General features: G+C 37.3%; 2 protein-coding genes across 4 annotated transcripts in view; both read left to right on the forward strand.

Annotated features, from left to right (window-relative positions):
- The window catches only part of ddx46 (DEAD (Asp-Glu-Ala-Asp) box polypeptide 46), an 800,847-nt gene that overhangs the window by 693,614 nt on the left and 97,836 nt on the right, over nucleotides 1-9,397 (forward strand). The window lies entirely within an intron of this gene.
- irf1b (interferon regulatory factor 1b) lies at nucleotides 1,909-8,052 on the forward strand. Of its 3 annotated transcripts, none has more exons than XM_087300341.1 (9): nucleotides 1,909-2,035; nucleotides 2,801-2,892; nucleotides 2,981-3,080; nucleotides 3,331-3,539; nucleotides 4,143-4,242; nucleotides 4,380-4,481; nucleotides 5,013-5,041; nucleotides 5,204-5,317; nucleotides 7,028-7,158. In XM_087300341.1, the coding sequence occupies exons 2-9, from the start codon at nucleotides 2,806-2,808 to the stop codon at nucleotides 7,061-7,063; spliced, it is 777 nt and encodes a 258-aa protein (XP_087156467.1). In that variant the 5' UTR covers nucleotides 1,909-2,035; nucleotides 2,801-2,805; the 3' UTR covers nucleotides 7,064-7,158. The 3 variants fall into 3 exon arrangements, with proteins under 3 accessions (XP_087156467.1, XP_087156468.1, NP_991310.2); NM_205747.2 differs by having other exon boundaries at nucleotides 1,923-2,035; nucleotides 5,204-5,327; nucleotides 7,028-8,052; XM_087300342.1 differs by lacking the exon at nucleotides 5,204-5,317.

A 9,397-nucleotide genomic window follows, 5' to 3' on the forward strand; every position in this document is an offset into this window, starting at 1 on the left:
TCAGGATGAAGGCTGTTCCTATCTGAATTACTCATTATATGTGGGTTCTGTTTCATAAAGACTTTTGCAAACAAAAATGGAAATTACTGGTAAACATCTAGAAAATTAATATATTCTGGCAGTTGTAAGATTGCTGTTGGCACAAAAAACCCAATATGGAACATGACAGTTGGGGGAATCATATTTTAAGAACATCTGTGTGTGGAAGTTTTTGTCCTGTAAGGAACTAAGTAGTTTTACTCTGATCAAAACTATATAAAATGAATAAATGCATAAATACATAAATAGATAGAAATAAACGAATGAATGAATACATAAATACAATCATGCACATGAACTAAATTAATAAATGCATACATACATAACAATATAGGAATTAATGAATCAATATATGTATAATATAATGTATAATATGTGTAAGATAGTGACACAGTGGTGCAGTTGGTATAGTAGGTTTTGGTTTGAGTCTCGGCTGGGTCAGTTGGTGTTTCTGTGTGGAGTTTGCATGTTCTCCCCGTGTTGGCGTGGGTTTCCTCTGGGTGCTTCGGTTTCCTCCACAGTCCAAACTCATATGCTTTAGGGGAATTGGGTAGGCTAAATTGTCTTTAGTGTATGTGTGTGAATGAGAGTGTATGGATAAGTTGGCGGTTCATTCCGCTGTGTCAACCTCAGATTATAAAAGGGAATAAGCCTATACGAAAATGAATGAATGAATGAAGGTATAAATGAATGAATATTTGTATAATATAATGTATAATTTGTGAATAATATATGTATGATATAATGATATGATGTACAAACATTCAAATGAATGAATGAACGTTCACACAAACATGCTTGTAAATGAATGAATTAATGGACAAACACAAAGTTAATCATACATGCATACAAACAAAACAAACAAATATACATGTGAATGCATGATGAATGAATGAATGAAAGAATGAATGAATGAATGAATGAATGAATGAATGAAAGAATGAATGAATGAATGAATGAATGAATGAATGAATGAATGAAAGAATGAATGAATGAATGAATGAATGAATGAATGAAATCCACTCGCAGTTCTGGACGGTTTTGAGGCCTGTGAGAAATACACATCTCGAAACCTAACATACCACAGAGCAGCACACACACATATCCAGCAGCTCCGTCATGACCCTCCTGAGCACGCTTCTGGCTGTCAGGCTTCCAGCACGGTTTCTTTGAAACGGAGACTCTTACAGGAAGCAGAGCCGGAGCAGCGGCGCCCTCTGTCGGCAGACTCTGCAACATTTCCCGGAAACCGACTGACTTCTGCAGACTGAACCCCGACCCGCTGCACTTTATACCGGCTCCATAACGAGACACTCACACACTGAACAGTGCAGAATTAACCTGCTGTCTGAATCATGATAGCACTCACAGAGTGACAGAGCCACTACACACACACAGCTCTAATACATCAACTTCACACACTGTTGGAGATTCCCCAGTACTGGGTTGCAGCTGGAAGGGCATCAACATGTGCTGGAAAAGTTGGCGGTTCATTCCGCTGTGGTGACCCCTGATTAATAAGGGAATTAAGCTGAAATGAATGAGTGGATGAACAGTGCTGTAGAAGTGTAACTGATGATTGTGAGGTTGTGTTTGGGATAATCGCATATGTGTGTGTCGCGTGGGCGTGTGTGCAGTATGCTGCTGTGGTATGCTGAGGGTGTGTGTGTGTGTGTGTGAGAGAGTGTTTATCCAAACTGAATTGTCTTCCGCACGTAGTCCGTCTCTCTCTTATACAGCATGATTTCTCGGAAATCAGCCTCGCTGTGTGGAGCGCTGCCTGTGTGCGCATGCGCCTGCTAGAGCAGGGAAAATTCCCCGCGCCGTCTTCGGCTCTATATATACAGCAGCAGCAGCAGAGCCCTGCTCACAGTACAGTTAACCTGAACTTCAGCACAGTCACTTCAGCTGTTCTTCTCACTGAGGACTTACTCACGCCTTCACACGGCCAACTCTCGCTGCGCTCTGCACTGTAGGATTTACCCTCGCTCTATTGGTGAGTGTTGTGATTATGCCTGATGTGTTCTTATATGCTGTATATGATGCTGGGTATTTATTTCACTTCAATTCCATGAAATATGGACAAGCTCGAAAGTTGGGTTAAATTTGGTCATATGCATTTAATTAACTCAGTTTACATTTAGTTTGGAATTGAGTTGAAATAATCAAGTGTGTGTGTGGATAATGTGCAGATTTCTGTTCATCCTGCCCTCTGAGGACTCTCAGTTCTGTCTGTCAGTGATGAATGCATGTTAAATGGACATTTCTGAACTCTTGTTTAGCAGAGCAGCGCGTTTCCTGCTGCTTTTACAGATTAATTGTAAATGTTTTTATTTTTTATGAATGCAGATGTACTCTTAATGTTTAATATAGTTATTTTACAAATATGAACTTACTCTTAATGTCTATTTTTAATTTGATATGTTTTATTGAAAGGAAACACACTTTACATACAATACAAAAGAAACATGACCGTTTCCTTCTGTCTGTGTTCTCTTATTCTTCTTTATCATCATTTTCCACAAATGCAGAATTAATCTTAATGTTTCTCTTTTACACGCACACATATTCAGACTTTTAAATACAAATGCAAAAGTATTCCTAAAGTTAATTTTCTTTTAACAAATGCACAATAACTCAGAGTGTCTCGTGGTGAGGTGTGAGCTAAACACACTCTTCAGCGCTGTGCGCGCCCACAGACACGCCTCCTCATCTGCGCATGTGCAGCTCCGCTAATCCTACACTTGTCTCTGTGCTGCAGAAGTCATGCCCGTGTCCAGAATGCGCATGCGCCCCTGGCTGGAGAGCAGGATCGACTCCAACACCATCAATGGACTCATGTGGGTCAACAAGGTAAAGCCGAGCGCTGCACACACTCATCAGAAGCCACTGTTCCAGCATCAGCAGAGCTTTACAGATGTGTGTGTGTGTGTGTTTGCAGGAGGAGAAGATGTTCTCCATCCCCTGGAAACACGCAGCTCGGCACGGCTGGGAGGTGGATAAAGATGCCTGTCTGTTCAAGCAGTGGGCCATTCACACAGGTGAGAGAGCTGTCAATCATCTATACCTGTGACACTGCTGTCAGTGTTTCCTTCACTGCAACTAACACTTACATAGAGTCTAAATATCTGAACATTCTGAAAGCAAGAAGCGTTTTCTAGAGAAGCAACAGATATGTAGTGTTGTTGAGTCGGCATGTGCAGTGTTGAGTGTTGTAAAGACCTCTAGTAAAGCTCTACTGAGTGCACTATACAGTAGCAGTGGATGTGACCGTAGTGCTGTTCATTTCAGGTAAATATAAGGAGGGAGTGACTCAGCCTGACCCCAAAACCTGGAAAGCCAATTTCCGCTGTGCAATGAACTCGCTTCCGGATATCGAGGAGGTGAAGGATAAAAGCATCAACAAGGGCTGCGGGGCGGTGAGAGTTTACCGCATGCTCCCCGCCGTCAGCAAGAAGATCAAGAGATCCAAGAGCCGAGACTCCCGCCGGCGGATGAAGGTGAGCGCAGCGCATTATTATAATAATCACAACACATATGTCAGGTATAGCACCTCAAGCATCCCATTTCTGGGATTTTTGTCCAAATAATTTTGGTGTAAATCAAATTTTTTATTATCAGATTTTTATAATTTTGGTGTAAATTAATTTTTTTATTATCAAATTATTATAATTTTAGTGTAAATCAAATTTTTTATTATCAAATTATTATAATTTTAGTGTAAATAAAAATTTTTATTATCAAATTTTTTAAATTTTGGTGAAAATCAAATTTATTATTATTTTTTTTAATAATAAATATCTATTAATGTGTTTATATTAGACATTTTTATGTTTTTTTTTATGTTTTTGGTAAATGTGTAAATGTCTTGAACTTTTCAGATTAAACAAACAATTTTAAAAAATCTAAATAAAGTCACTTATGACAAAAAAATGTCCTTAAAGATGCCAGCAACCAATCAAAACAGAGAAAAACAAACATAAACATATATAAAGCAGAGTCAGAGCATGTCAAATAATCAGACCAAATCAGGTGTGTGTGTGTGTTTAAACTGAAGATCTGAACATGCGCGTGTGTGTGTGTGTGTGTGTGTTATTATTCAGAGTCTGTCTCAGAAAGTAAAGCTGGAGGACATGAGCAGTGAGGACACGTCTGCAGAAATGACCCAGGAGAACACCATCGACAGCACTCAGAGCACACCACGTAAGTGTGTTCAGACCCACAGCAGCAGAGGACGCTTCCCTCATCTGTGTTAAAGGGGACAGTTCACTCTGAGATATGCAAACGTGCAGACTGAGCGGTGAAGCTGGAGTCTGATGTTCTCATGTCTTCTCCTGCAGACACTTCCAGTCCTACTGTTGGGTATGAGGTGGAGATCGGCCCTGACAGCACATGCAACGACATCTACTCTCGATTCCAGGTGTCTCCAGTGCACTCCACAGGTAATCACACACACACACACACACACACACACACACACACACACACACACACACACACACACACACACAAACACACACACACACACACACACACACACACACACACACACACACACACACACAGTACTCTTCTCCATGATGACAGCACATAATATTAGACTAGATATTCTTCAAGACACTAGTGTTCAGCTTACAGTGACATGTAAAGGCTTCACTAGGGTAATTAGGGTAAAGTTAGGGTAACTAGGCAAGTCATTGTATAACAGTGGTTTATTCTGGAGACAATCCAACACTAATATTGCTGAAGGGGCCAATAATATTGAGCTTAACATGGCTTTAAAACAATTAAAAACTGCTTTTACTCTAGCCCAAATAAAACAAATCAGACTTTCTCCAGAAGAAGAAACATTAGAGGAAACACTGTGAACATTTCCTGAATCTGCTCAACATCATTAGTGGAATACTGTGAATAAATCTGTACAGCAGAGCCATATTAATAGTGTTTTCTCTCCTTCTTCTTCCTAAACGCAGACCTGGAGGACAGCGAAGCCATCTTAGAGGTGAGTTTACCCTCCGCTCTGCTCACATTGTGCTTTTTCGTTGACAGGAATACCCGTTTCAGTTCTAAACGCCTGTGATTGGCTGTAATGTTAACGCTGATAGACTTTAATCCAGCCTCAGGCAAAACCCAGTGTGTAAAGTTCTGTGTTTTGCTCTGGCAGCTCACTCGGCAATTGGAGCGCGATAGTTCGCAGTGGCTGCAGAACTTTGGAAAGGGGTTCCTGGCCAATGAAGTCTGCACAACAGAGTCTCTGAGCCCTGAGAGCCAGTGGAGTGTAAGTTCAGGTAAATGTTGAACACTTTAGGAAACACACTCGTCTCTCTCAGCACTACTGCATCTCACTGGTGTTTTCATCAGGGGAAAGAACGCTTGTTTCGATCTGGTTTCTAGTCCAGATATCTCAAAACGTGCTGGTTTTGTCAGATGATTTGGCTTGTTTTAGAGAGAAACTCTCTTCATTTCGACTCATTGCTTCTGAAAACAGCACTATATGTTGTGCTTGTCTAGAAAACGCTGACTGATTTAAGAGTTTGTAGATATTTGGACTAGAAACAAGACACGACCCCTCAGAACAGCATGTTTTGCAGTGCAAAATATTCTCCCTTCTGTGAAATTCAGAATATTTAGACATTATATTTAGTGAAGTAAAGACTATTTTCAGAGGATATTTTTATAAAGAATTTAAATGAATGAATAATTTTTAAACGGTTAATGTTACCTGCTTTAAACAATACAGTAGCCTCGCGGTTCAGCCAATTAATTGTAAATAATTACAGAAATATAATACACAAACGTGCATGAATGTAATGTTTTTAATTCTTATTTGCACAGTCAATAAAATGCCGATATTGCACATTTTCTAGATATACACTACTGGCCAAAAGTTTGAGTGTAAATGTTTTAAAAACAGCTTCTCCTGCTCACCAAGGCTGCATTTAATTCTTTAATAATACAGCACAAATAGTGAAATGTTATTGCACTGTAGAATAACTGTTCAAAATAGTTTATGATTTAATAATAATTTATTCCAGTGAGTTTAATGATGCATTTTCAGCTTCATTACTCCAGTCTTAAAAGTCACATGATCCTTCAGAAATAACTCTAACGTCAATTATTATTGTTGTTATTATTATTATCAGTATTATTATTATTGTTGTTATTATTATTATTATCAGTATTATTATTATTGTTGTTATTATTATTATTATTATCATTATTATTATTATTATTATTGTGATTATTATCATCATTATTAATGTTATTATTATAGTTATTATTATTATTATTATCATCATTATTAATATTATTATAGTTGTTATTATTATTATTATTATCATCTTTATTCATATTATTATTGTTGTTGTTATTATTATTATCATCATTATTATAAATATTATTATTATTAATGGTAATAGTAATAAAGGCAATAATGACTGGAGTAATCATTTAATTTGAAACTACATACAATATGAAAGCAGTTATTTAAAATTGTAATAAATATTTAACAATTTAACACCTTTTTTATATTTGATAAATGCCGCCTTGATGAACACATTAATTTAAAAAACATGAAAATAAAACAGACTTTTGTCAGGTAGTGTATATACAGCTAACAAAAACAACTGAAGATCCCAGTGCAAAAATGATGACACCCAAATGAATATGTTGGGGGAAAATATTAAATAATTTTAATAAGCGAAAATCAAGATAAATAAAAAACATATAGAATTTAGTTGAAATATTATGATCTGTAAATGTATTTAAATATAATCTCTGTCCGGTGAGCAAACTCTTAATTTAACAGATATAACCGTTTAATAATCTATATTCACGAAGAAATGGACACAAGCAACTCTGTGTGTGTTTGAGCACACCCGATGAATAAATCTGCATGTGAATGATATAATAGCTCATGCATGTGTCTAGTGTTGCTGTACATCTCCAATAATATAATAACTCATGCACGTTTCTCTTGTGTTTGCAGGAGAGGAGCTCGAACTTCGTCTGTACACAGAACTGACCCCAGACCTGCGCAGCGACTCGTACACATACACAGAGTTGTGGAACAGCAGCTCCATGCCTCAGAGCATCTGCTGAGACACACACACATGCATGCACACACACACACACACACACACACACACACACACACTCCACCTCAAACCTCGGAGCCTCATTCCATATTTTCTGGACACCTGGAGACCTCAGTCCTGCTTTCTGGAGATCTTCCAGAGACTCTGCAGGAAATGCTCTTTCAGCTACTCGTCTGAATATCTGACAATACTCAAAGCAGAAAGCTTTTTCTAGACATGCAGACACAATATTTACTATTCACAAATGCAATTATAAATATAAACTATTAGAAAGTATAGTTATTATCCTTTTATTATTATTATTTAACTATATAAAACAATATAATTATATAAAAGAAATAATAATTATTATTACTATAACTCATTGTCAGGTTATTCTGCTTGTTTTAAGGATAAACTCTCTTCATTTGGACTCGTTGTTTCTGAAAGCAAGACTTTATTTACTGCTCATCTAGAAAAAGCTTCTTTATTTATGAGTTTGCAGATATTTGGACCAGAAAGGAGACACACACACACACACACACACACACACACACTCTTGAGCAGAAGGCAGTGTTGTGTGTGTGTGTGTGTGTGTGTGTCTGCATTTGTACAGAAGTGTGTGATCCTGTAATCTCCTGTACTGTGAACAGCGTCCGTTATGTGCTGGTGTCAGCATTTATTGAACTCTTCAATACTCGATGCAGAAATCACGTCACTCTTACAGCTTCAGTCATCTTCATCCATCATGTCTTGGCTTGTGTACTCTTCAGTGCACGATTTGATATCAATGTTGTATATGAGAATATCTGTGAATATCTTCATATGTACACACACTCATGAACGCACACACACCTCAAGCGGGGCTGTTGTGTATGGGGATGGGTTCTATGTAAATATTGTAAAAAGTATTTGTAATAAAATCTTAAAATATGGATTTGCTGGTGTTTGTGCTGTATGGTGTGTGTTTATCATGTCATGATTACAGTGATGCACTGCGGGAAACTCTAAAACCTGCTCTAAACCGGGAGGAGGAACTACTTTATTAGAGAAGAAGCCCGTCATTTATTTGTGCATATTGTTGTGCACGCACACACATTTAAAATAAAATCCAATATTAGTTTTGGTAAAAGCATGCACTCGCTCTCCATATTAACTGAAGTATATGCAAACGGCACATATAGAGTCTGTTTTTCCTTTATTAATATTATAATATTATATTATTAAATTATATTATTAAATTATTAAACATTACATACTCTATTCTAAAACATAATCACTTACAAAAAGCTAACACTTATTCCAATATCATATATAAATCATAGAAAGTAATACATAAAGAGGCGATTTATTAGGAAATGACATTTATTATTTATTAGGAAGAAAATCCTACTTTAATAATAATGATGATGATTATCCAGTAGGATCCTGTTTATTTATTTTTATTTTCTGAAAAGTCTACAATTTGACACAAGTAAACCACTGCAGAAATGTTCTAACAGCAGGCTCATGTCATAGACCAACACAACCTCACGGCAGTTCGTGACTTTTTGCTTTAGTGGCTAATTCGTATGAATTCCACAATCTAATTCGTAAAATTTAGTACGGTTTGCTCATCACCCAATGACGGTTAAGATTAGAGGTGGGGTTGGGTGCCACGCCTCCTTTTTAAAATCATACAATTTCGTTTGGCTGAACTCGTACGCATTATCCACTAAACTGACAACACATAAGATACTTACGTTTCCCCATGAGATTATGCTGCATATCCAGCACAGATACTTCATAAATAACCCGGTATAAATGAAAGCATTAGCGTATGCTGTGTGTTTTGTTTTCACAATCTTTGGAGACTTAACATAAATCCCGCTTTTAAATAACAGCTCACCTATAGTTTATCATGAGCCACGGCTGTGTTCAAAATGACTTCGATGTTTTCAAAGTGCACGGCAAAGGAAGCACAATTATGAACATGAAGATCGCTAAAACTGAAGTGTAGAAATACTCTGAAAGCAAAGAACAGCTAAGAGAGACGAGCTTAATGTGTTTTATTTTAATCAGTCCAAGTTTAAATGTTAGAATGTTCTAAATGAATAGGGCATAGGGGGATAAGTAGGAATAGAACACAGCCAGGAACTCTGTTTCTAACTACAGCTCCAGAGGTGTAGATGCAAGTGTACACGTTTGTGACGCAGTTGGCGAAGGTTTGTGGGAATGATGGATTTAGGAAACACTAAATCATTAAACTACGTTTGTAACAACGGAACTTGTGACCTCAGTTG

This window comes from Danio rerio, chromosome 21 (assembly GCF_052040795.2).
Source record: "Danio rerio strain M-AB ecotype USA chromosome 21, GRCz13ab, whole genome shotgun sequence".
In the NCBI taxonomy this organism is placed as follows: Eukaryota; Metazoa; Chordata; class Actinopteri; order Cypriniformes; family Danionidae; genus Danio; species Danio rerio.

What these genes read in the sequence shown, in the direction of transcription:
- irf1b (NM_205747.2), top strand. Translation starts at nt 2,806, where the DNA reads ATGCCCGTGTCCAGAATGCGCATGCGCCCCTGGCTGGAGAGCAGGATC. An exon ending in GACTCATGTGGGTCAACAAG is followed by an intron (nt 2,893 to 2,980) that starts GTAAAGCCGAGC and finishes GTGTGTTTGCAG; the next exon opens with GAGGAGAAGATGTTCTCCAT. An exon ending in CAGCACTCAGAGCACACCAC is followed by an intron (nt 4,243 to 4,379) that starts GTAAGTGTGTTC and finishes CTTCTCCTGCAG; the next exon opens with ACACTTCCAGTCCTACTGTT.